The following is a 26,393-nucleotide window of genomic DNA, read 5'->3' as shown; positions in this document are numbered from 1 at the left end:
AGCCCCTACACTATCTCACTACATTATCCATTTACTTCTTCTGTCTCTGAAAGGCTGCTCTTCAAGCTGCCCAAGATGCTCCTTCCTTCTCTCTGCCTACTTCCTTCTCTCCTCCCGTCTTTCTCTGCCATGCTGCTTTCACTTCTGCTCAAACACAATCTACGGTCCTATAACGCCTCGCTCCCTCTAGTAGTCATTTATCTACTTAGATATCACACTGATTTCAATGGCTCATATAAAGACTGTGAATGGATAAACTAATAGTACGCCTTTAATAATTAAAGAAAAATAATTGATAAAATGCCTCTCATTCGTTTTTCTTTCCTCTTATGAGTTGCTCCTCCACATACCTATCTATTAAAATAGGAAGGGTGTCCAATTTAAGATCACTGAGGGCCTCTACGAATTTGGTGAAGCAGCCAAGTGCCCCAGGAGGGCAACAGCCAAAAGAACAAAGAAAAGAGCCAGAGGTGCTCAGAAGTGGAGTGTGGGATGGCAGCCACGGAGGGACAGGCTCGGCCAAGGTCGGGTGGAGTGAGGCCTGAGCTGCAACACCCGGAGCTTTGGGGCGAGGGTCCTTCACCCAAACGAGAGGGAAGGAAAGACAGACGAGAGGGAATGACTCTGACTTTTTAACAGACGCCGAAATTCTCTGAGCAACAGAATGGGGCAAATGTGTACCCGGTGGGGTCTAAGTTTAAATGAAAGGAACAAATTTCAGATAACGGAGACAAACATCCAAACGGAATGTTGTGGATGCCCTGCTCTTTTGAACCTTATTTTTTTAAAGGGCTTGGGTATACAGTATTATAGTCCAACGTAGGCTAAGGAGCAGATTAAAGTTCTTAAGAGCTTTAACTTCCATTTTCATGTGTTCTCCCTGATTTTATCAGTTGCCATTTGTCTTGTCCCTTGGGCACTCATATCACCTCTTGAGTGCCTTTGAGGTTTAAATTATCGTAAGTTATCTCCAAAGGCTACCTTATCTCCCTCTTCTTCTTTGCTGCTTATGGTGGTGTTTTGTTTTCTGTTTATTAAGAAATGAAAAAAAATATTGGAAAGTCTCTGGAGACGCATTATCCTCCCCAATTTTACTCAGTCTTAGCAGTTGGAATATGAGTATGTTCAGATCTCAAGCAGTATTTTTTCTTCTCTAGTTAAGAAATTTCTAATTCTTATGAATCATCTGGACTTGAGTCTGTTTTATTAACCATATTTTTAAAATTTAAAAGAGAAGAAAGGAAATATTGGGCATATTTGCACGTTATTCTAAAATACATCCCCACTCCAGCTACCCGGGAATTAAATTATCCTTCAGAAATCACACTCCTGTCTCTTTAACAAACGGCCAGCGACGAGGGGGCGGGCCTCGGCAGCATCGAAGGTTCTGATTGGTCCTGCCGGCAGGAAGTGGGCGGGGAAGTGTGGCGCGGCCGCTGTCCAGGGCTGCCAGGGAGAGGCCGGCGGTGCCAGGGGCGGCGACGGGTGCGGGCGCGGGCGCGGTGCGGCACAGCTTCCCTCCCGGCGCGTGTAGGCGCTGGCCCGCGAGCTCACCATGGCGGAGAGGGCCTTGCCGAACCCCTACGCCGACTACAACAGGTCGCTGGCCGAGGGCTACTGCGACGCCGCGGGCGCGGTGAGTCGGCCGGGCCGCGGGGGTGTGAAGAGCGCCTGAGGCGCCCGGGGCCCGTCCAGGCTGCAGGAAGGCGGGTGGCCGGTGCGCTGCGAGCTCGCACGCGCCGAGGCCGAGGAGCGCTGCCGCTCGCGGATGTTAACTGTGGGCCCTGTAGTTTCCGTTCCTAACGACCTGACGCCGCGGCCATCGGAGCGCTGAACTGTGCAGCAGGCCGGGCGGCCGGAGGGCGGGCCTTCCAGGCGGCGAGCGCCGGGCGGCGCAGCAGAGGGGCTGGCGGCCTGCGTGTGCGGGGCGCCCACGCGGGGTGTGCCGCGTCCCGCCCCCGGCCCTCCTGCCCCGCGGCTGCCCGCGAGCCCCGCCCCCGCCCGGGGAGGCCCGCGAGACGGCGGGCCTGGGGGGCGTAGCTGTCGAGAGGACGCGCAGGCCTTTTTAAGAAGTCTTGGTTGAGAAACCCTAAGAATGAGTGAGGTGGAAGTGAGCTCTTTAGGGGCCCACACGTGTTTTCTTTAATTTTGCCGGTTCGCTTCATGAGAAAGCCTTTCAGGTGGGGCGCAGTGGCTGCGCGATCGATCTCGCGTCTGCCCGGCTCCCTCGGTGCGGCGCGCGTTCTCTCCCTGGAGCGCGCGTCACGGTGGATTAACGTGGGTCGGTGATGCGGGCGGCAGGGCTGAAAGGTGGAGAAGAGTCGTGGCCTAGAAGGCTAGCAAAGCGCAGACAGTGAGTCAGTCTGAGCCTTTGAAGACCGAAATTGAACTGCCCGAACGAAGCTGCTTATGCTTACCTTGAGGTCACATGGCTTCCCGTTGGCCGTTTGGACGTGCGTTCTGCCCAGCTCTGCAGATCCCGAAGCTGAAGAGTTTGTCTTGTCTTGCAGGAGGACAGGCCGCCTCATGCTCACTTGGCAAGGAGAACACTTGAGGATGGATCCTGAGGGCAGAAGCCTTCAATAAAATTTGGCTCACTGTTTAGGCTGTTTGTAAATTAAATGCTTCTTACAAATTTAACTCCCTTTCTAAGGGAGAAAAAAGGTATTCATAAATTTAAACTCTGGCCCAAAAATAATGTAATTTATTGCCTAACACATGGTTTTTGGACAGATTCCGGAAAGAAAGTAGTGCACCAGTTCTAAAATTGTTGAATGTTGAACGCCAAGGATCAGACCCTGGAGAGCTGGCCTCCTTAATTTAATACAGATTTCAATAAGGAACTGGTTTGTTTTCTGGCATCTGTCAGGAAAAGGAGCTTTTAGAGACTCGTCAAATTATTGCTAGAGTTTGAATAATTTTGTAGTCCACCACAAGCAATCAGTATTCTCAGGCAAGTCACCTTTCTTAAATGCAGTTATGTGCCACATAGAAAGTAACCTCTCTTCCTGAGGCTGAGGTGTTCTCGTTATTCCTGGTCTCTTAAAGGAAGGCCAGGCAAGAGGATAGATTATCCATGATCTATGAACAGAGGGTGATATGTCCTCGCGGAGATGCACTTTTCTATCTCATTGAGATTTATAGACCTTTCAAGACTTGTTGAAATCTTAACCTCTTGGCAGAAATTGTTAAATAATGGGAGTGTGTCCGTCAACCAGTGTGTTTCTTCTTCACATTATGAAATAAAGGAGCACAGAGGTGCTTCAGAATAAATAATCCAGAGATGGCTGGGAGTCTGATTTGCCTTGTCAGAAATGATCTTCAGAAGTAAAATTTAATATCTTTTATTATTATTAATGATTCTGACACTGCCTTCTTTTTTCACTGTTAAGATGCCTTTTATATTTATTTTTTTGCTTGAGGAAGATTCGCCCTGAGCTAACATCTGTGCCAGGCTTCCTCTATTTTGTATATGGCTTGCTGCCTCAGCATGGCCACTGATGAGTGGTGTAGGTCCATGCCTGGGAACCTAACCCAGGCTGCCAAAGCGAGGCACACCCAACTTAATCTCTAGGCCACAGGGCTGGCCCTAAAGATTCCCTCTTAAAAAATGAGGTGGCAGTGCTAACAGGTGGTGGTTAGGTTTGTTTTTACAATCCTCAATGGTGAAATACAATGTTTGTATCCTTGTAGTGATCCCAACATTGTTTTGAAACTTTGCTGCTTTGTCAGATCCAAACCTGGGAATCGCAGGAGATTCCTAAAATTACTGAGGGATGTGTCAAAGTGACCTTTTAAGACACTTCATGATTCAGTGTAGACAGAACTTTCAAAAGGTTTTTTCAGTTGCCTTAGGACAGATAGCGTAATGATTGCGTGGGCCTCACAGTTTGCCTGGCATCTGGGGCCTTCATATGGATGTCACTAACCCACAGCCCAGCCTTAGTGTGCTTGCAGTCCATGTCCGAGTTGTTACTTGTGACTGACCCTTGGACTGCTTAAAATAGTGAAAACATCAATATTTACATCCTTGAGTGGGAAAGACCTGAGACACACCATCTCATTTGATCCTCAGAGAACCTTTTGGAATTGGTGGGGCAGGTGTTATTATCCTGACGTACAGAAGTCACTGAACATGAAGAAGCTACGAGTTGAGCAAGACCGCTGGGCTCTTAGCGGGTGAGGGTGCAGCCAGGCTGGCCGCCTGCAGCGTGTGTGAGGCCGGCTCTGCGGGCGCTGCTGGGCCTGGGCGCTTGATGCCAGGTCCACTCTTTCCGCTCTGCTGGAGGCTCCTGATCTCTGTGCATTTGTTTTGCTTTTCTTATGCTGCTTCTACAGTTTTTAAAAAATGTTTATGCATTTTCGTATAAACGGATTTTTATAAATGTTTATCCTCATTTTTTAAATAACAAAAGCAACTAGAGTGTTTCTTTAGGGAATTAACATTGCTGCTGCTTGAATACTAAAAATTCAATGGCTTGAAAACAGCAAACATCTGATTTGTGCTTAATTCAATAAAATGACTTATTGTAATAAAAAATATTGGTTTTAATAATAGATCATCCGTATTAGTTGGAAATCATTGTAAGCCAGTTTATCATTGGTGGTCTTTAGTATTCAATTAAAAGTTTTATGTAAAACATGTAAGTTACAACAAAAATATTTCCTGCCTTGAGTAGGAAAGCACAGTACTACTTGTAAGTTTTATTAATTTGTTGTTTAAGAATAAAATAATTGTCTACTTCTCCCAGGCAGGAAAATATGGCCTAAGTACTAAGTATCCTCCTATCTTTGACAACCTGTGGTCCAGGAAATTGAGTGGCTCATAATTTTTGACATTTGTTTTCCCCTTAACATCCACAGCTGACTGCTGAGTTCTCACAGCGCTTGAACAATGAGATTCGAGAGCTGCTTCAGCGAATGGAGAGAGGCCTGAAGTCGGCGGATCCTCGGGATGGCACTGCCTACACTGGCTGGACAGGTAGGAGGTGCTCCTGGGGAGCTGGCATGCGCACTGTGGAGGGCAGCCACAGCAGTTCCTTCCCAGAGCTGGAGTCTGCCAGGCTTCCTGTGGCTGCACCTGAGTGAGTGCTGCCAGGAGAAGCTTCGCTCTTGGCCTCACCTGGCTGTCCTCTGGGTTTTCAGCAGTGCTCTGAGTTTGGGGCGGGGTGAGCACATTCACAGCATTTGTATTTGACACAAATTTGGACGGCTGCTGTACTTGTGGGGAGAAAAAGTGATGTTCAGCATTAGGTAGTTAATTTGGAGATGGAATTTCAATGAGAAGAGTTGGAAAAAGTCCCAAAAGACAGTGCATAAAACAAACGTGAGGAGACTTTATCACAGGAAATAAAACATTTCCAGAAATGTCAGTTTTTAAAGAGTTACCACATAACAGGGATCCATACAGGAGCACAGGGTAAAGTAGATTCCGTGAACCTGTCCTTCCAGATGGTCGTTGCGGTTGGTTTGCATCCACTGTTTGCCTGTCATTGAGAGGCTGGAGAAAAGTTGGGAAGAAATAGTACACTGGTGTCAAAAAGGGTGAGAGAAAGCAAAGCAGGAAAGCTGAAGAACTGCAGTGAGTCTCCCAGTGTAGAGACAGGAAGACAGCTTTATGATGTTGAAGGAGGCACAGTGAGCTTCCCAGTGCAGAGACAGGAAGACAGCTTTATGATGTTGAAGGAGGCACAGTGAGCTTCCCAGTGCAGAGACAGGAAGACAGCTTTATGATGTTGAAGGAGGCACAGTGAGCTTCCCAGTGCAGAGACAGGAAGACAGCTTTATGATGTTGAAGGAGGCACAGTGCAGAGACTGAGGGGTCCCTGGCTACTCTGAGAAGTGGACAAGAAGGAACAGATTTTCAGCTTAAGGATTTTGATTTTAAGGCAGTCGTGCTTGTCATAAAATGCAGGTTCCTGAGCCTCACAGCAGAGATTCCAATTCTCTGGGTCTTGGGCAGGGCCAAGGGATCTGCCTTTTGCAAGCCTCACCTCAGCAGTCCTGATGCTGATGGTCATCCATGGACTGCACTTTTTGAGTTTTTTATGACAGGAGTTTACTAATAGCAGTCCTCTGTCAGTAGAGGCAGTTGATTCTGTCCGTCCTTCAGAGCATGGGAGGGCACATAAAATCAAGAGTTAAATCATAATCTCTCAGGGACGTTTAAGGTCAATATTTTATGAAATAAGACAAACGGACTAGGTAATATTAGGCTGTCTCTCTCATAGTTTTATGACTTTTGTGGATTTTAGAAGCTTAACAGAAGAAATGTTAAGAAGAGAATAAAATGAAAGTCCTTCAAGGGGGATGTTATAACAACAGTTGTCGTTTATTATCTTCCCTGCTCCAGGTGGCTCTAATTGATAATTGAGCTCTTTAATGAACATTACCGTTCTTTATTTAAAATGACAAGAATGTGAATAAAAGAACAAGTACAATGCACAGTTATCTTTACCTTTCTCTTGATTTCCATGTTGTAATAAGGCACAGACTTATAGCTCTTTTCCTAATGTATTTGGAGTTTCTGTTGTTTTGTCATTCCTGGCAAAAAAGGAGACTGAGACAGATGGCCAGATTTAATTCCGTAACTGATTAAAAAAAGAATGCTTTAAACCTTTAACTCGACGTCCAGGTGAGCTTATATGATTACGTAATATAAGGCACCTTGCTTTAGGTGGGAAGGAGGGGGAATTGATTTCAAGTTTGAATTAATAGTTTGATGATGTTACAAAAAGCCATCAGTCAGGCTCCTCTATTGCCAGGGCTGGTTGAGAAACTAAAATTATACTTTCCTTGGAAATAGAAAACAAATTTCACTCCGAAGTAAAATGCAAGTTTGTCTAAATTTTTTAGCAGTATGGGGTTTCTGGCATCCTCTGCTTTGAATTGCCAATGTCCTTCAACTTTTTATCCTTAAGTATCTATGACACTCATTACTGGTTCCTGGAAACAGCTTAAATGGCAAATTGGCATACTAAGCAGTTTAGGATGTCTTCAGTTGCTGGTTCTTTTATGATGTAGCATAAAATCTAGATAAATTTGCTAATGGCTTTCAAGGCAGGGTTCCTAATGTCTTCTAATAAGCACTGTTAAAAAGCCATTATTCCCACATAAAATGGACTGTCTCCTCCAGTGTTTCGATAAGTAAAATGCCTTCCTGTGCCAGTGTTGAGAAAATCTGAAAAGCATAAAACTCTGAGTTGCGTAAGAAACTAATGCTGATTCAACCACAGAAAATCACAATGTTAGTACCTTCTCCCATTGTGTTCTATCTTACCAAGTGTCATCCGTTCACAACTGCAATTTTATTACTAAAAAACACATTCACAAAGGGGCCAGCCCAGTGGCATAGTGGCACACTGCTTTGGCGGCCCAGGGTTTGCAGGTTTGGATCCCAGGCATGGACCTACACACTGCTCATCAAGCCATGGTGTGCCAGTATCCCATGTACAAAATGGAGGAAGACAGGCACAGATGTTAGGTCAGGGCCAGTCTTCCTCACCAAACAAAAAAGAAGAAAAAATGCATTCACAAACATGTTAATACAATAAAAATACTTGGTGTTGTGTTTCAAAGCAATGTTTATATTGTTATGTATAGATTTGTATGTTACTTTGTCTGTATCCCATGTTGTCTTTCAAAAAGTGATAGTTTTTAGAAAACAGGGATTATATTTCTTTAACTTTATTCAGCACAAAATTTAGGGTCATAATTTTTTAAGTATTAATTTATTGTTTGCTCTTGTTGCTAACTTGTCCAAAATTACATTACTTTAGGAGACACTAGTTCATTGTAGAAAATCTTTAGAACTTTGTTTCTTTCTTCAACATTGATATTTATTGAACATTTGTCAGTTTACAGTCAAAGATTTTGCAAGTTATCGTTATATTATTACATAGTTTGTATGAGAAAACTGCATGATTATTACAGTTAGTTAGAACTTTAAATTACTGTCCCATTTTGTTAAGTTTCATTCCCCGGTAGAAGTATGATCTGATAGTCAGTTGTGATTCGTATAGGCTTAGGATTTGGAAAAGGAGTAGGTTCAGCTGCATCTACCCAGAAGAATCAAAATTACGGTGGCCTAAGTGAGAAGTTTATTTTTCTCTCATGTAAAAGACGGCCAGGGGCCAGCATCAAGGGCTGGTATAGTGGCCTCAGGATATCAGTATGACCGAAGCTCTTTTCTGCTCCATCCTCCCTCAGCCACCAGCTTCTACGTCTTGGCCAGATAGCTGCTGAAGATCCAGCCATTGCATCAGCTTTTTAGGCTGCAGGAGGGAAGAAAAAGTAAAGAAAAATGCATTCTTTCCCTTTAAAAAGACTTTCTGAAAGTCCCACTCAGCATTTCAATTCTACTTACTTTGCTTTGGCTGGAACATAGTCACCTGTTAGCAAGGAAGGATGGTAAATGTAGTCTGTTAGCTGGGTTCTATTACTAAAGGAAAGGGGAGAGTGGATTTTGAGATAAGACCAAGCATGAGTCATTTGGCTAACAAGCCCCAGTTTTTTCATCTGTAAAGGGATCTCTAACTTCCATCCACTTTTTTGGGAATTTTTGTCTATAAAATATTTTTAAATTTGCTGAGCAATATTTTTCCTGCTCTGTATTTCTAGTGAAACTCATATTTGGATTTTGATTCAAAACGCCTTTATTCATTTTGAATTTTTTTTCTTCATTTCAATAAGTAATAGTCTCTTTGTACAGCCTGCCATAGAGAGAAAGTAATATAGGAAAGCCAATAATTTTTCTAGAGGTAAGTATAACTTAAATTTAGAAAGAGACTACAGCTGGTTCTAGACTTAAGGCTGTGAAACATGAATGTTCTCTCTGCCTGATTAAGCAGCTCTCTGCGCCCCCTATCCCCTTCCTCAGACTCTTGTTTGCTTACCACAGGATGATAAGAAAGCAGCAAGCTAGGCTGCCCGGCTTCCTGATGCCTCAGTTGTGCTGAGCCTAGACTTGTCTCTGTGGTTCACTTGACGCTGAAAATGAGTTTTAGTGAAGATAGGCAGGGCCCGTTTGTTTTTAATGTTGCATCTGTACTTAAAACTGAAAATCTGGACTCCCATCATTTTTTCCCATTTTTTATCTTTTCAGCAAAAATTGAGACTGATAGTGACAGGGTCCTTCCTAGAATTTCCACTGGAGCACCTCAGTGTTTTATGTGCTTCAGAAAACCCTGTGCAGAATGCCTTGTTGGTAAGGGGGATACACACAGGTTTAAGTAGAAATTTAAAAGAAAGCAACCATTGCTTTAGAAAATACTGTACGTTCACTTTATAAACTATTTTACAACTGAAATGTCTTGGCTTTTATTTTAAAATGGAAGTAGAAGATATCATACAGTGATGGGAGTGGTTACCATAGGTTTTTAATAGGATTCAGACATCATTTTTGCTGAAGCCTATGTAGTACGCCTGTGGTTTGTCATAGAGCTGTTGTACAAGCTGTATTCCTGACTTTGAGGTAAAATGCCTTGGCCCTAGGAAAGAAAGGAGCAAAGAGTTTAAAAGTCTCACAGCCATCTCCTATTGGCAAATGAGGCCGATATTGCCATAAGTCACTCTGGTCTGTCTCATGCTTATCCAGGAATGAAGTGTTATGAATAATCAATTTTTCAGGCAGTAATTGAGTGTTAACAAATTATTACTATACATTAATTTTCAAAAACAAGAATTCAATACTTCAGTGATAAAATATACTGAATAAATTTTTCTTTCCCAAGGGAATGAGGATCATCAATATGTAGTTTTGTGATCATTTGACTGTTGAAGGACAGTAGAGATTAAAACATGATTCTTGTCAATAAAATGTTACTTGGATTGACATTTGAATGACAGGAGCCAGAGAGTGTGTTTGTGTATACGAGTAACTGATGTTCTATGCCAGGCATCACTCTAAGTGCTTTGCATTAATTAACTGATCTGAATCTCAGAACAGCTCCATGACATGGATACTATTCATACCCCCATTTCACAGTTGGGAAAACTGAGGCAAAGTGAGGCTGAGTCCCTGTTCAAGGTTACGGAGCCAGTAAGTGACAAAGTTAGGATTCAACCCAGCAAGCCTGGCTTCAGAGCCCTGCTCTTTACCCCGTGAGGGAGTGTGTGTGCGCATGCATGTGTGCGCGTTTAGGCTCCGCTTCTCCCTTTGGGTTTACTCCATACACTTTATAAGTGAAGATCTACACATAAGCTATAAGATGGAGTAATTTGGGCAATGACAACATGATGATACTCGGACTGTACAAAGTTTTTAGAAACAGTTAATGACTAGTCAGTTTTAAGTGTTTAAAAAAAATCAGAATAAGCCTGATGAAACATGAAAGGAATTTGGAAAGAAGGAGGGAAACAGGGCTTGTTAGCCAGGCAGGAGTACTTACTGTTTAAAAGTCTGTGGGAAAAAGTTATTTGGGATTGGACATAAAGTAAACCCTGGAAGATTTATGGGCGTTTGCAGCTAGAAAAATGAAACGTCCAGCATTGTTCTATAGAAAGTATTTTCCCCTTCCTAATCCTGAATTAATAGATTCATTGTGGTTCCAGGATCGAGTATTGACTGGGCCAAATCAGAAGCTGTTCCTCATAATTGCTTGTATTTGAAAAGGCTTATTGAGGATCTTCTCATGTGAAATATCACCCATAGTCTGAAGTCAAACCATAGCTCTTGGAGCTGTTAATAAGCGGTATTCTAAGTGAACTGCCTCAGTTCGTTTCACCAAAATCCTTCCTTACAAAATTTAGTACATTGAAGTGTAATGCATCATGATGTTGATGTATCTCATGTGCCAGGAATAAGCATTGGGTTGCTCATTCTCAGCCTTACTCCTGTCCTGGTAGATTTACGAGAGTCCTTTACAGTGTGTCCTCGCAGCGTGGGAAGCATTTGGTTCTTTAGGTGCCCCATCAGGAAGTGTTCTGTGTATCTGCACATAGCAGCCGACGGTGCAGAAAAATAGCAGGCATGGAGGCCCCTTAGGATCAGACCTGATGGCCAGCACTAATTGGTCCTAGGTGGTATCCAGGGATCTCTGGGGACTCACGAGAGCATAACGCCACCTGCCACTGGGCTGCACTGGGTTTTGTCCCAGGGAGATCGTGGGTTCTAGCGGGGAGGGGGTTTTAAAGTGCCTTACAAAATGGGAAGCATGACACACTGGTGAGGAATTGTTATTATAAAGGATTCAATGAGCAGATGAGATAGTCTTACTTTAGAAATGAGCGTTTAATACAAAGGATTGCTTCCCATGCAGATAACAGTAGAAAAGTCACGTAAACCCTGTGGTGGCCGACCTCGCAAGTCCTTGTGAGAAAGCGAGGGAAGGCAGGCTGGCCCTCATTTATTTTGTTTTCCCCACTCCTAACTGTGATGATTCCTAAGGGAAGTGATGTTCAGCTCACACTTGGAAAAAATACTCACAAGACTCTGGGGGCTTTAGTTCTCAAAGACGCAACCCAGTCTTCTCTAACCGACCTACAAAGTTAATGAGGCTCAGATCAGCATATATTTCCTCTTTTCAAGTATTAGATAACATTTCAAATAAGAGGATATGCAGCATAATCCCTGGAGTAATATTAACTTGCACTCTAAATGCAAGTCATGAAAGTGTTTCAAGATGCCTTTCCTCTCATCTGCCAAATGTATAGCCTTTGAGCTTTAGCCTGTGGGTCTTAGTTTCTGCTGATACCAGACTTATTTGAAAGGAACCATTCTGGCCAGGTGTCTTTTCTTTGCAATTTGATCTTATTAAGTCACTCTTCATTAGAGCCAGCATTTCAATGTCTAGTGTGAGCTCTGACCAAGTGTCCTTCACCTTCAGGAGAAGCACCTGTGCCTGCCAGCCCACGCTGGTGGGACAAGCACAGGGAATCAAGGACGTGGATCTACACTGGGTTTATTAACGCCCATCACAGTGAGCACTAGGTGCATGAAGGCACCAGGGGTGCCGCCTGCTTCCTTTCTGCCTGCACTTTATGTGGTGTTGATGTCATTGTACTGTAGCTTATTTTAAGTTGCTATGACACAGGCTTGAAACAACAGCAGGGTTTAGATGCCACCAGTGTGCTTGGGTGAGGCACAGAGAGCAGGATCAGAGTAGGTAGATGAGAAGAACTGGCAGGAGGGCAAGAAAGAAGCCATATCTAAGCAATTTGATTTTTACAGACAGCTGGGGCCGTGTCTTGTCGTTTTTCATTCCGATTTACTTCAGCACTTAACACAGTTGGTGCTAAATAAATATGTGTTGAATGAATGAATGAACAAACTGAGAGTGTCCTGCTTACTACTCTAGCTACCACCTGTGCAAACTAAAAACAGTAACTTAAACACAGCTAGGTGGAATGGGGAAAGAGTGGGAATTCAACTCGTTTCGTGTCTGTTAGAATGTGAAGGGATCAATCAATAACATCTCTTCCCCTGCCTCCTGTGATGCAATTGAGAAGTGAACTCAGAAATTAGATAGGGCTCCGAGTATCCACTTTATAATTGGTGAAGCTGGATAAAGAGCAGACTGTTTAGACCTTCTTGCCCCCTGCCTTGAACTTACCTCCCCAGACTCAGTCAGAGCATCGTGACAGCCCACGGTGTGGGTACCGCAAGAAACAGGAGATGGAAGGGAGAGCCTGAGGATAGGGAGACTCCCAGGAAGTTCAGGGGAGACGCCACATGGCTGCCATGGAGGGAACCGTTTTCCAGCCTCTCTAGTCAGAGGAACCAGTGCCGGCAAGAGGCAGGGAGCAGGAAGGGACTATGGTTCCCTCTGTGTTCTCTGTCCCTTTAGGCCGGGCATTAGAGATGAGATGAAGCCACTCATTCAGTACTCATTGAGGTTCCATTGGGCATTCAGGGTTGGATATTTATTGAGTAGTTACTGTGGGCTGAGGACTGTTGTAATGATTACCACGATTCACAGTAACTATGGAGTAGCTATTGTTATTTCCATTTACATATAAAGATGCTCGGGCACAGAGAGGTTTAGTAAATGGGTTAAGATCATACAGCTAGTATGTGACAGAGCCCAGGCTTCAATCCCAGACAGCGATTCTTGAGCCCGTGCGCTCAATCACTCTGTGCTGAAGGATTTATCATCTGTGATGGTGGTCTGATAAAGGACTAGGAGCGCGTCCCAAGTGGACAGTTACGAAGCAGTACACGCAGAGCACTGAGGGAAGGAGGGGGAAAGTATGATGTCTCCTTTCTGTTTTTAATCTCGTTTCCTATTGGATAGTCAACTCTGGAAATAGATAAAGGAGGAAAGAAGACACATCTTCAGAGTGCTCATTTGCCTCTTTAGTTTCTTTTCCACTCCTTCGTTTGGGGCAACATTATTAAGTTAAGGGTGTGGCGTCACAGCTAGTTTCCTCCCTGGAGTACCGGTATTAACAGTCCTGGAGGATTTGAAGAGCCAGCAGCTCACACTGCTCGGCTTTAATCAGACGACCTGGTGAGTGGACTAGTCAGTGCGGTGTCACACAGGGGCTTTGTGGAGAGCACTGCGCACAGTACCAGCGGCCACTGGGAATGGGCGTCCTGCCCTAGACAAGTGTGGTTTTGTTGAAGAAATGGAAATGCACATGCTCACTGACTCACAAAATTGAGACACAGTTACAAAACAGCGCATTAGAAAATACCAGGTGATCAAACTGCATGGGGCCAATGAGAGAAAACTTTTACTTCTTATGTTTTCATAAATCTGAAAGGAAAAAACATAGTAATTGATGAGCTTTTAAAGTTTCAAGTAGGGAACAGTTTTTTGAAACAGATCGGAACAACTCATCACCCCTTGTTTAGGGAGTTCCTGTCTCCATATCACTCAGACTGTCGAGACCTGTTCTGGGTGTTGGCTGAGCGTCTCCAGTGGCTCCGGAGAGTTACCATCTGAGCATGACCTTTCCCACCACTGCACATGCAGGGAGTCTTTAAAAGCCCCTGGTCTACAAGGAAATGGGTTGCAGAGCTGAAGGTCCATGGCAGGGTTTTACAACAAATAGTGAGAAGTGATCTCCAAATGCAGAATTACGGAGAAGTGTTTGGGGAGGCTCATACATCTGGGGAGATTTTTATCATCTCCGTGTATGTCTAAGACACAGCAAGGTCTTGATTGGTCAAGATGAAGAGAACTAACGATCTCTCAGAAATTCAAAGGCTTGGTATTAATTACTTCTCAACAGCTGAGTATATTTATAGTACTACTGGGGATAAGTAGCTGAGTAAGGAAATTGCAGAGTTTGAGGTGTCCCTAAGCAGTTTACCCTCCCTTCTCAGAGTAGGAGCTACAGAAGGAAGCAGAATAGAAAAATCTAGTTCAGAGTTTCTGTACCGAAAGCCAGATGGATTCCTGTTACAGTAGAATTTATTTGGTCCTCACAGTATATATTTTTTTCTTCCAAGTAGATTAGTTGTCAACATTTCAAAATAAGAGCTCTGTAGGATGAATTCTGAGGCAGCAGCAGAATCCCTGAGCTGCTTACACAGAACGGCATCTGCCCCTGGTGCTCAGAGCAGTGCTGGCTTGGCACCTTCTGCAGTGGTGGAAGAGCTCCTTTGCTGTCCACCAGTAGCCGCCAGCCACATGTGGCTCTTGAACATGTGAAATGTGGCTAGCGTGACTGAGAAACCAAATTTTAAGTTTTGTTTACTTTTAATTAACTTAAGTTTCTGCAGATACCTAAGTTTAGAGGCTGTCACGTTGGCCACTGCAGTTCTGAGCAGCCAGAAAGGCTCTAGGAGTTACAAGATCAAAGTGATCGGTGTCTGAGTTTCTTCTGGCCGCTCAGACCACAGTGGAGGTGATAAGTGGGTTCTTGATTTTTTTTGAAATCAAGAGCAACTCCCCCTGCATTGGATTGATGAGTCTTCTGGTCCAGCTGCTCCTGAAGTACATTGGGGGATCATTAACTACTTGGGTTAACGTTCCTCGCACATTTGGAGCACGTTGGTCTAGCCTCTCTTCCCTGAACTCTTGACCCGTAGATCCAGCTGCCTCCTTGACCTCTCCACTTGGGTGTCTAATGTACGTCTCAGGCCTGACCTGGCCAAGCTTTGGCTCCCCTCCACCTCCTCTCTGCTGCCAGGCCCCACGTTAGGTGCTTCTAGTGCACACCCATATCTGGCGTTCCCTCTGCTTCTGGGCTCCTGGGAGGATTAGGCCTCAACCATGTTGTAGTTAGGTGCAGCTACCTGTTCTGGTCCAGGGGCTGCAGGTGGAGGTGGCAGGTGTCACTCCCAAGCCAAAGCATGTAGTTGCTTCTCTGATGCCCTCTATCATACTTCATGTGGTATATGTGTCTGGGAGCCGTTTCCCTCATACAGTCCTGCACATTCAGGCCCATCTAGGAGGACCTGGACTAACACAAATGGCCAAATTTATCTTTGAAAAATGCTTTTTTCGAATACTACTCCTCTAAACCAACAATAGATTAGCATCAAATCTGAATTTCTGTGTCTGGTTTTTATCAGTTTGTATCCTGAGGAGTACAGCTTTATTAAGCGGGCCTTGAGCTAGGCTTCTTGTCCATAGGAATTCGATCAGGTAATTCCACCACCTGGACTACTCTCTGCACTTGCTCCGTTTCAGTCTTCCCACAGAGGGAGCTCCCTTTCAGTCCACACCACCCATACTTGCTCCTCCTTAATGGTGTTTTTCCCTGGAAGGGAGGGGATATTCTGCCCACATCCGTCTCTTCTTTCTCCACCAAGTCAGCTTCTAAGGATGTGAATAACTAAAGAATTAACATGCTATTTCTGAAAAGATTACTGACTTCGTATACATGATTCCTTTTTTTTTTTTTTTTTGGCGAGGAAGATTGGCCCTGAGCTAACATCTCTTACCAGTCTTCCTCTTTTTTTTCTGCCCCTCCCCAAAGCCTGAGTACATAGTTGTATGTCCTAGTTTAGTTCATTCTAGTTCTTCCATGTGGAATGCTACCACAGCATGGCTTGATGAGCAGTGTGTAGGTCCATGCCTGGGATCCAAACTGGTGAACCCTGGGCCACTGAAGTGCAGCCTGCGAACTTAACCACTCGGCCACGGGGCCGGCGTCCGTATACTTGATTCTAAAAGGCACTTCATTTATTGATTGTTACTGGTGTTACTTAAATTTATCTGTATTTGCATGTAAAACCAAGGTGGTATACCTATAACAACTTTCGTTTTTCCCCTTTGGGAAATGACCTAAGACCATCAAAATAGGAATAATCTCTGGTTCCTGAAGGAAAGTACTCATTACCTAACAGAACATAACTTAAACACATGTTATCCCAAATACTTTATTGATCACCTTTAATGATTTTAGGATTAATGGGAAAATAATAAATTAGATTTTGCTTTATTCGTTTCTCAGCATATCTCACTTCATATGGATTACTTTCTCTTCTAAAATGCGTCAATATGTTTAAGTGATATGTATGAGCAAATGTCACAAGATGGTAAAATTCAGACCAAAAAGCATTAGTTTTGATAGCGTATGACAGTAGTTATCATGGAGTGGGCCAGCTAAGAAATAAAAGAATATTTAACTCAAATTTTATACCAACGAATGTGTCAAAACTCATCCAGAGTCGTAAAAAGAGGGGGAGTGCTCTCATTTAAAAGAATAATGATAATTCCAAAATCTAAAACAATCTCTGGCAGATTTTTACAATTAAATACAATCAAAATGTAAATTTCATTGAAGTCTTTTTCTGGTCTGGAAGAAAAGGTAGAAGGGTAGAAGAAAGAGGCAAATCTCCATTATTCAGCTTTTTGCTTAGCAAACAGTATTGAAGAAAATTTTGTCTGCTACTCAAACTTAAGCCCAAGAATACTCTTGATTAAGTGGCATATTCTGTGATGAAAAAGAAAACATTAGAAAGATTTAACTCCATACATATCTCCTACCTACATTCAACTCCATCCAATGTGGAGCCTCATGACCAGTCCTGATAGTGGTTCTCCTCGAAGCCAGCAGAGTGTTCTTCCTCGTTATTTTAAGTGCCCTGTAGAGAATAGAATTGTGTTTGGGGATGAGTCTATGAATGGATACAGCTGATCTTCCCTCGCAGACCTGGCCCTCCCCTAGAGGAGTTTGCCATCTCTGGATGGCACCATTGCCCACCTAGCTGTTGAAGCTGAACACCTGGGAGTCATTTGGACATCTCCCCATCCGTCATTCCCCACCAGGTTCTGTCGACTTCACCTTCTAGACAGATAGCTTTCCACTTCAGTCTCGCTTCACCTCTGCTGCAACCACCCTCTCTGGTTCGCATGCCTGAAGCATCCTTCTGACTGCTCCTCCTGCATCCACCATTCTACACACTCCTTTCCAAACCTTATAGTGCAGTTACAGCGAACTTTTTTTTTTTAATTTTTATGGAGTTAATGATAGGTTACAATCTTGTGAAATTTCAGTTGTACATTATTGTTTGTCAGTTGTGTCGTAGGTGCACCCCTTCACCCTTTGTGCCCACACGCCACCCCATCTTTCCCCTGGTAGCCACTAATCTGTTCTCTTTGTCTATATTATTTAATTCCCTCATATGAGTGGAGTCATACAGAGATTGTCCTTCTCTATCTGGCTTATTTCACGTAATATAATTCCCTCAAGGTCCATCCATGTTGTTGCAAATGAGACGAGTTTGTTCTTTTTTACAGCTGAGTAGTATTCCATTGTATATATGTACACCACATCTTCTTTATCCAATCATCTGTTGATGGGCAGTTACGTTGCTTCCATGTCTTGGCTATTGTAAATAATGCTGCAGTAAATATTGGGGTGCATTGGACTTTTGGGATTGCTGACTTCAAGCTCTTTGAATAAATACCCAGTAGTGGGATGGCTGGATCGTATGGTAGTTCTATTTTTCATATTTTGAGGAATCTCCATACTGTTTTCCATAGTGGCTGCACCAGTTTGCATTCCCACCAGCAGTGTATGAGGGTTCCTTTTTCTCCACAACCTCTCCAACATTTGTTACTATTAGTTTTAGATATTTTTGTCATTCTAATGGGTGTAAGGTGATATCTTAGTGTAGTTTTTTTTTTTTAAATTAATGTTATGATAGATTACAACCTTGTGAGATTTCAGTTGTACATTTTTGTTAGTCATGTTGTGGGTACACCACCTCCCCCTTTGTGCCCTCCCCCCACCCCCCCTTTTCCCTGGTAACCACCAATCAGATCTCCTTGTCAATATACTAACTTCCACCTATGAGTGGAGTCATATAGAGTTCGTCTTTCTCTGACTGGCTTATTTCGCTTAACATAATACCCTCGAGGTCCATCCACGTTGCTGTGAATGGGCCAATTTTGTCTTTTTTTATGACTGAGTGGTATTCCATTGTGTATATATACCATATCTTCTTTATCCAATCATCAGTTTCTGGGCATGTAGGTTGGTTCCATGTCTTGGCTATTGTAAATAATGCTGCGATGAACATAGGGGTGCAAGGGACTCTTGGGATTTCTGATTTCAGGTTCTTAGGATAGATACCCAGTAATGGGATGGCTGGGTCATAGGGTATTTCTATTTTTAACTTTTTGAGAAATCTCCATACTGTTTTCCATAGTGGCTGTACCAGTTTGCATTCCCACCAACAGTGTATGAGGGTTCCTTTTTCTCCACAACCTCTCCAACATTTGTCGCTCTTGGTTTTGGATGTTTTTGCCAATCTAACGGGTGTAAGGTGATATCTTAGTGTAGTTTTGATTTGCATTTCCCTGATGTTTAGCGATGATGAACATCTTTTCATGTGTCTATTGGCCATATTCATATCTTCTTTTGAGAAATGTCTATTCATGTCCTCTGCCCATTTTTTGATCGGGTTGTTTGTTTTTTTGTTGTTAAGCCATGTGAGTTCTTTGTATATTATGGAGATTAACCCTTTGTCGGATAAGTGGCTTGTAAATATTTTTTCCCAATTAGTGAGCTGTTTTTTTGTTTCAATCCTGTTTTCCCTTGCCTTAAAGAAGCTCTTTAGTCTGATGAAGTCCCATTTGTTTATTCTTTCTATTGTTTCCCTCAACTGAGGAGTTATAGTGTCCAAAAAGATTCTTTTGAAACTGATGTCAAAGAGTGTACTGCCTATATTCTCTTCCAGAAGACTTATTGTTTCAGGCCTAATCTTTAGGTCTTTGATCCATTTTGAGTTTATTTTGGTGTGTGGTGAAAAAGAATGGTCAATTTTCAATCTTTTGCATGTGGCTGTCCAGTTTTCCCAGCACCATTTGTTGAAGAGACTTTTTTTTCTCCATTGTAGGCCCTCTGCTCCTTTGTTGAAGATTAGCTGTCCATAGATGTGTGGTTTTATCTCTGGGCTTTCAATTCTGTTCCATTGATCTGTGGACCTGTTTTTGTACCAGTACCATGCTGTTTTGATCACTGTAGCTTTGTAGTATGTTTTGAAATCGGGGATTGTGATTCCGCCGGCTTTGTTGTTCTTGCTCAGGATTGCTTTAGCAATTTGTGGTCTTTTGTTGCCCCATATGAATTTTAGGATTCTTTGTTCAATTTCTGTGAAGAATGTTCTTGGGATTCTGATTGGGATAGCATTGAATCTGTATATTGCTTTAGGTAGTATGGACATTTTAACTATGTTTACTCTTCCAATCCATGTGCATGGAATGTCTTTCCATCTCTTTATGTCGTCATCAATTTCTTTCAAGAAAGTCTTGTAGTTTTCATTGTATAGATCCTTCACTTCCTTGGTTAAGTTTATCCCAAGGTATTTTATTCTTTTTGTTGTGATTGTGAATGGGATTGAGTTCTTGAGTTCTTTTTCTGTTAGTTCATTGTTACTGTATAGAAATGCTACTGATTTATGTATGTTGATTTTATACCCTGCTACTTTGCTGTAGTTGTTGATTATTTCTAATAGTTTTTCTATGGATTCTTTGGGGTTTTCTATATATAAGATCATGTCGTCTGCAAACAGCGAGAGTTTTACTTCTTCGTTACCTATTTGGATTCCTTTTATTTCTTTTTCCTGCCGAATTGCTCTGGCCAACACCTCCAGTACTATGTTGAATAGGAGTGGTGAAAGTGGGCACCCTTGTCTTGTTCCTGTCCTCAGAGGGATGGCTTTCAGTTTTTGTCCATTGAGTATGATGTTGGCTGTGGGTCTGTCATATATGGCCTTTATTATGTTGAGGTACTTTCCTTCTATACCCATTTTATTGAGGGTTTTTATCATAAATGGGTGTTGGATCTTGTCGAATGCTTTCTCTGCATCTATTGAGATGATCATGTGGTTTTTGTTTTTCGTTTTGTTAATGTAGTGTATCATGTTGATTGACTTGCGGATGTTGAACCATCCCTGCGTCCCTGGTATAAATCCCACTTGAGCATGGTGTATAATCTTTTTGATGTGTTGCTGTATTCGGTTTGCCAAAATTTTGTTGAGGATTTTTGCATCTATGTTCATCAGTGATATCGGCCTGTAGTTCTCCTTCTTTGTGTTGTCCTTGTCAGGTTTGGGGACCAGAGTGATGTTGGCTTCATAGAATGTGTTAGGGAGTACTCCATCTTTCTCAATTTTCTGAAACAGTTTGAGAAGAATAGGTATTAAGTCTTCTTTGAATGTTTGGTAGAATTCTCCAGAGAAGCCATCTGGTCCTGGACTCTTATTTTTGGGGAGGTTTTTGATTACCGTTTCTATTTCCTTACTTGTGATTGGCCTATTCAGATTCTCCATTTCTTCCTGATTCAGTTTGGGGAGATTGTAGGAGTCTAGGAATTTGTCCATTTCTTCCAGGTTGTTCAATTTGTTGGCATATAGTTTTTCATAGTATTCTCTTATGATCCCTTCTATTTCATTGGTATCTGTTGTGATTTCTCCTCTCTCATTCCTAATTTTATTTATTTGCGATTTCTCTCTTCTTTTCTTGGTGAGTCTGGCCAAAGGTTTGTCGATTTTGTTAATTTTTTCGAAGAACCAACTCTTTGTTTCATTGATCCTTTCTGTTGTCTTTTTTTTTTCAATATCGTGTATTTCTGCTCTTATTTTTATTATTTTCCTCCTTCTACTGACTTTTGGCTTTGTTTGTTCTTCTTTTTCTAGTTCTGTTAGGTGTCGTTTGAGGTTGCTTATGTGAGCTTTTTCTTGTTTAGTGAGGTGAGCCTGTATTGCGATGAATTTCCCTCTTAGGACTGCTTTTGCTGCATCCCAAATGATTTGGTATGTCGTGTTCTCATTTTCATTTGTCTCCAGATAATATTTGATTTCTTCTTTAATTTCTTCAATGATCCATTGTTTGTTCAGAAGCGTGTTGTTTAGTCTCCACATTTTTGCACCTTTCTCTGCTTTTTTCTTGTAGTTGATTTCTAGTTTCATAGCGTTATGATCAGAAAAGATGCTTGATATTATTTCAACTCTCTTGTATTTATTGATGTTTGCTTTGTTTCCCAAAATATGGTCAATCCTTGAGAATGTTCCATGTGCACTTGAGAAGAATGTGTGACCTGCTGTTTTTGGATGAAGTGTTCTATATATATCTATTAAGTCCATCTGGTCTAATTTTTCATTTAATTCTATTATTTCCTTGTTGATTTTCTGTCTGGATGTTCTGTCCATTGGTGTTAATGGTGTGTTGAGGTCCCCTACTATTATTGTATTGTTGTTGATGTCTTCTTTTAGTTCTATTAAGAGTTGCTTTACAAATTTTGGTGTTCCTGTGTTGGGTGCGTATATATTTATAAGTGTTATGACTTCTTGGTGGAGAGTCCCTTTTATCATTATATACTGTCCCTCTTTGTCTTTCTTTATTTGTTTTGCTTTGAAGTCTACCTTGTCTGATATTAGTATAGTGACACCTGCTTTCTTTTGTTCATTGTTAGCTTGGAGTATTGTTCTCCATCCCTTCACTCTGAGTCTGTGTTTGTCTTTGGGGCTGAGGTGTGTTTCCTGGAGGCAGCATATTGTTGGGTCTTGTTCTTTGATCCATCCTGCCACTCTGTGTCTTTTGATTGGGGAGTTCAGTCCATTTACATTTAGAGTGATTATTGAGATGTGGGGGCCTACCACTACCATTTTGTGTCTTGTTTTCCGGTTTTCTTCAATTTCCTTTGTTTCTGGTCCCATGGTTTAATCTGTTCTGATGAAGAGCTGCTACTCTCTGTTGTTGTCCTTCTACTTATCTCCTCTGCTCTTGGTTTTGTAGCCCCTTTCCTTTTTTTGATTTTTCAGGAATGAGGGTTTTCCTGAGGATTTCCTGAAGAGGAGGTTTTGTGGCAATGAACTCCCTTAATTTTTGTTTATCTGGGAAAGTTTTTATTTCTCCATCATATTTGAAGGATATTTTCACTGGGAAGAGAATTCTCGGCTGTAGGTTTTTGTCCTTCAGATTTTTGAATATATCATTCCACTCTCTTCTAGCCTGTAAAGTTTCTGCTGAGAAATCTGCTGATAGCCTGATGGGGGTTCCTTTGTAGGTTAGTTTCTTTTGCCTGGCTGTCCTTAGTATTTTCTCCTTGTCGTTGACTTTTGCTAGCTTCACTACTATATGCTGTGTGGTTGGTCTTCTTGCATTGATAAAGTTTGGAGATCTGTTGGCTTCTGTCACCTGAAGATCCATCTCTCTCACCAGATTTGGGAAGTTCTCAGCCATTATTTCTTTGAATAGGCTTTCTGCCCCTTTATCCTTCTCTTCTCCCTCTGGTATACCTATAATCCTTACGTTGCATCTCCTAATTGTGTCTGCTAGTTCTCGGAGAGTTTCTTCATTTCTTTTTAGTCTTACTTCTCTCTCCTCCTCTGCCTGCAGCATTTCTATATTGCCATCTTCCAAATTGCTAATTCTTTCCTCCATATTATCGGCCCTACTGTTCAGTGCATCTAGATTTTTCTTAATCTCCTCTATTGTGTTCTTCATTTCCAATATTTCTGTTTGGTTCTTCTTTATCGTATCAAACTCTTTTGTGACATAGCTCCTGAACTCGTTGAGTTGTCTATCTGAATTCTCTCTTAACTCATTGAGTATTTTAATGATGGCTGTTTTGAAGTCATCATCATTTAGGTTATATATCTCATTTTCTTTGGGATTGTTTTCTGTGTATTTGTTATTTTCCTTCTGTTCTGGAGATTTAATGTATTTTTTCATATTGCTTGATGTTGTTGATTTGTGCCTCCGCATAGAGATAGAGTTTAGTTGCTCCTTCCACTTGTTTCTGCTGCTGTGGTGGGGGAGCAGCTGATTATACTGCACCAACCAGGAACCCTATCCGCAGTTGCTAACTGGGCCTGGGCCCCTCCTCGTTGTCACAGTGGTCCTTTGGATTCCCTCTTCTGCCATGGGGGCCGTCACGGGGGGGCTTCAGGCTGCTGGTGCCTACTGTTGCAGCCCACCTAGATGTGCTCCCTCCTTGGGGTCTGCAACAGTGTTATGGGCTTTTCCAGCGGCCGGGGGTAGGATCACTTATATTTGCCGCTCCGTCACTGTCGGCACCCACAAAATCTCACTTGTCCACTATGGGTCGCAGCAGAGCTATTGGCATCTTCTACAGTCTGTGGTTAGCTCACCTAGCTATGCTACTTTTGTCCCGGGGTCTTCGAGCCTTGGGGCTGCCGGATGGGTGCTCTCTACTAGTGCTGTGCAGAGGCTTTCCCTGAGGCTGCTGTGAGCCTGTAGGGTTTCCCCCTAGGCTACGGAACTGGGTCTCTGGAACTCCACCCAGCCCCAGTCCTGTTCCCCAGGAACTCGGGGAGCCCTTTGCCCTGTCTGGGGGATAGCCGGAGATCCTGATTTCAGTGGTAGCTGGTCAGCTGCTGCCCTGCCTGATATTCTCCTCTCCAGGACCCTCCCGGTGTTGTGGATGCTGGGCATGGCCCCTCTGCTAATAGCAGACAGAGAGTTTTGTCTGCTGCCCAGGCAGAACTCTGGAGCTTCCCCTCCGGGCCACAGGGCCGGCCCCTGGAGCTCCCCCTAGCCCCAGTCCTCTCCGAGATCTCCGGCAATCCCTTACCCCACGGGGCGGGCAACGGCAGCTGGGGGTCACCTCGCCCTCTGGGGTTCTCTCCAGGACTTTCCCGGAGTTGTGAATCCTGGGCATGGCCCCTCCACTAATGGCAGACAGAGAGTTTTGTCTGCTGCCGCCCAGGCGAAACTCTGGAGCTTCCCCTCCGGGGCGCAGAGCTGGCCTCTGGAGCTTCACCCAGCCCCAGTCCTCTCTGAGATCTCCGGCAATCCCTTTCCCCACCGTGCAGGCAGTGGCAGCCGGGGGGCCTCCGTACCCTCTGTGATTCTCTCTGGGACCCTCCGGGCGCCGTGAACACTAGGCGGGATCTCCCTGCCAATGGCGGGGAGAGACTCTTCCCGCGGGCTCAGGTGTGTAAATCTAGAGTTTCCCTCTGCATTTAGGAGTAATTGCGGGGGGTTTAGGTAGGGTTCTGGTCACCTGTTTCCACCGTCGCTCCTCTGTTGTGTGCTCGCTCCTGCCCTAGGTGTGTGTTGGAAGAAACGGCGTCCGTTGGAAGAAAGCCACTTGCAGGTACTAGGCTGTTCGGTCGGGGTCGGAGAATTTTCACCTATCTCCACATCCTCCCGGAGGGAAGTCCGTCCGCCTTCTGATGTATAGTCGCATGGGTCTCTCAGACGTCCTGAGATGCTGTCTGGATATCCTTTGTTAAGCGATGAGTGTCCAAATAATTGTAGACTCGAAGGGGGAGAGACAAAGAGGACTACTCACGGCGCCGTCTTGGATCCTCCTCCTCTCTTAGTGTAGTTTTGATTTGCATTTCCCTGATGATCAGCGATGATGAGCATCTTTTCATGTGCCTACTGGCCATCCGTATATCTTCTTTGGAGAAATGTCTGTTCATGTCTCCAGCCCATTTTTTGATTGGGTTGTTTGATTTTTTGCTGTTGAGTTGTGAGAGTTCTTTATGTATTATGGATATTAAGCCTTTGTCAGATATATGACTTGCAAGTATTTTTTCCCAGTTAGTGGGTTGTTTTGTTTCAATCCTGTTTTCATTTGCCTTGAAGAAGCTCTTTAGTCTGATGAAGTCCCATTTGTTTATTCTTTCTATTGTTTCCCTTCTCTAAGAAGACATGGTGTCGGAAAAGATGCTTTTAATACTGATGTCAAAGAGTGTACTGCCTACATTTTCTTCTAGAAACCCTATGGTTTCAGGTCTCACCTTTAGGTCTTTGATCCATTTTCAGTTACAGCGAACTTTTAAAGGCACAAATCTAATTATGCTCTTCCAGTACTTAAAATGGTGCTTTTCAAATAAAAAACCCAAAATCCTGAACTAACTTAATGAGACCCTGTGTGATCTAGCTTCTGCCTAACTCTCCCGCTTTGAGAAGAGCTGTAGTCTTTAGGATTAGGCTTATCGGCATGTGGGAATACACCACCTAAAATAACAGTGGCTTTAACGGGACAGAATTTCTCTCTCGGGTAAGTAGGCAATCCAGGAACTGGTGTGGCAGCTTCACAGTCTTCTGGGATCTCAGTTTCTTTGGTCTTGATGCTTTACCATCCTCATCACAGAGCTGCCACCTCATGATCTAAGATGGCTGCTTCAGCTACGCTCTCATATCTGCATTGCCACCAGGAGGAAAAGGGAAAGAGAAAGAAATGGCAAGTCCCCTCCCTTCAAGAACATTTTGCATAGTTGCCCCCATTATGCCCACTATGCCCCATTGGTCAGAACTCAGTCACATGGCCATACCCAGCTGCAGAGGAGGCTGTTACAGGCAGTCATGTGCCAGCTAAAATCCAGGACATTATTGTTGAGGGGAAAGGAGATACACTTTTGGGGACCACTTTGCAGTCTATCACAAGAGCTAAATCCTCATCTTCCAAAATAGAAGGTGAGTCAAAAATATCTGATATGGAAAAATTAAGAGAGAGCACATAGCATATTGTTAGAAATATGGAGGCAAATACTAGAGGAAATGGCTAAAATTATTGACAGTGATTGCCACTAAGAGATAGGAATAGAGTGGGGCAGTGGACTGTGCTTTGTATATCGTGCCTTGCAGTACTGTTTGACTTTTTTCATGAAAAACATTTTTGTTTTGATAAATTACATTTGAAAAGAGTTTTTCAAAGCACAGGCTGAGGCCAGGCCTGTGGGTGTATATAAGGACCGGGCGCGTTTCCCTGCAGAGCCCTTGAAGTTCTGTTTGTAGTTCCCACCTGGCCAGCCAACTCTGAGTCTCGGTCTTTAAACAAAGGTGTTGTTAGGTGCACAAATACTGTCAAAGTTTAGAGGATCATAAGGATGGGTTCAAGACACTTGGCCACAGGCAGTTCCCCTATTTTCTCTTATTAAATTGGGGCACCTGGGTATAAAATATTGATGAGGCTTTAAATGTCCTTGACGTATGCATTTTGTCTTATTTCCCTGACCTGGACTAATATATAATATATATAATAATTTCCCCTCACTGGAAACCCTTCTCCTC

General features: G+C 43.2%; 1 protein-coding gene across 2 annotated transcripts in view; it reads left to right on the top strand.

The window, feature by feature from the left end:
* The first annotated feature begins 1,339 nt into the window (after positions 1–1,339).
* Positions 1,340–26,393, top strand: part of LANCL1 (LanC like glutathione S-transferase 1) — a 44,391-nt gene continuing 19,337 nt past the window's right edge. The window contains exons 1-3 of one of the 2 annotated variants that reach the window (XM_070619831.1): positions 2,417–2,664; positions 4,076–4,179; positions 4,864–4,981. In XM_070619831.1, coding sequence (XP_070475932.1) covers positions 4,921–4,981 — 61 coding nt within the window. In that variant the 5' untranslated portion in view covers positions 2,417–2,664; positions 4,076–4,179; positions 4,864–4,920. Of the gene's footprint in view, positions 1,637–2,416; positions 2,665–4,075; positions 4,180–4,863; positions 4,982–26,393 lie in introns of those variants that run through there. The other variant, XM_070619829.1, reaches the window with a different exon arrangement.

This window comes from Equus przewalskii, chromosome 5, assembly GCF_037783145.1.
Source record: "Equus przewalskii isolate Varuska chromosome 5, EquPr2, whole genome shotgun sequence".
NCBI lineage: Eukaryota > Metazoa > Chordata > Mammalia > Perissodactyla > Equidae > Equus > Equus przewalskii.
Note: the sequence above shows the minus strand (reverse complement) of the source record. Positions and strands in the feature narration are given on the sequence as shown.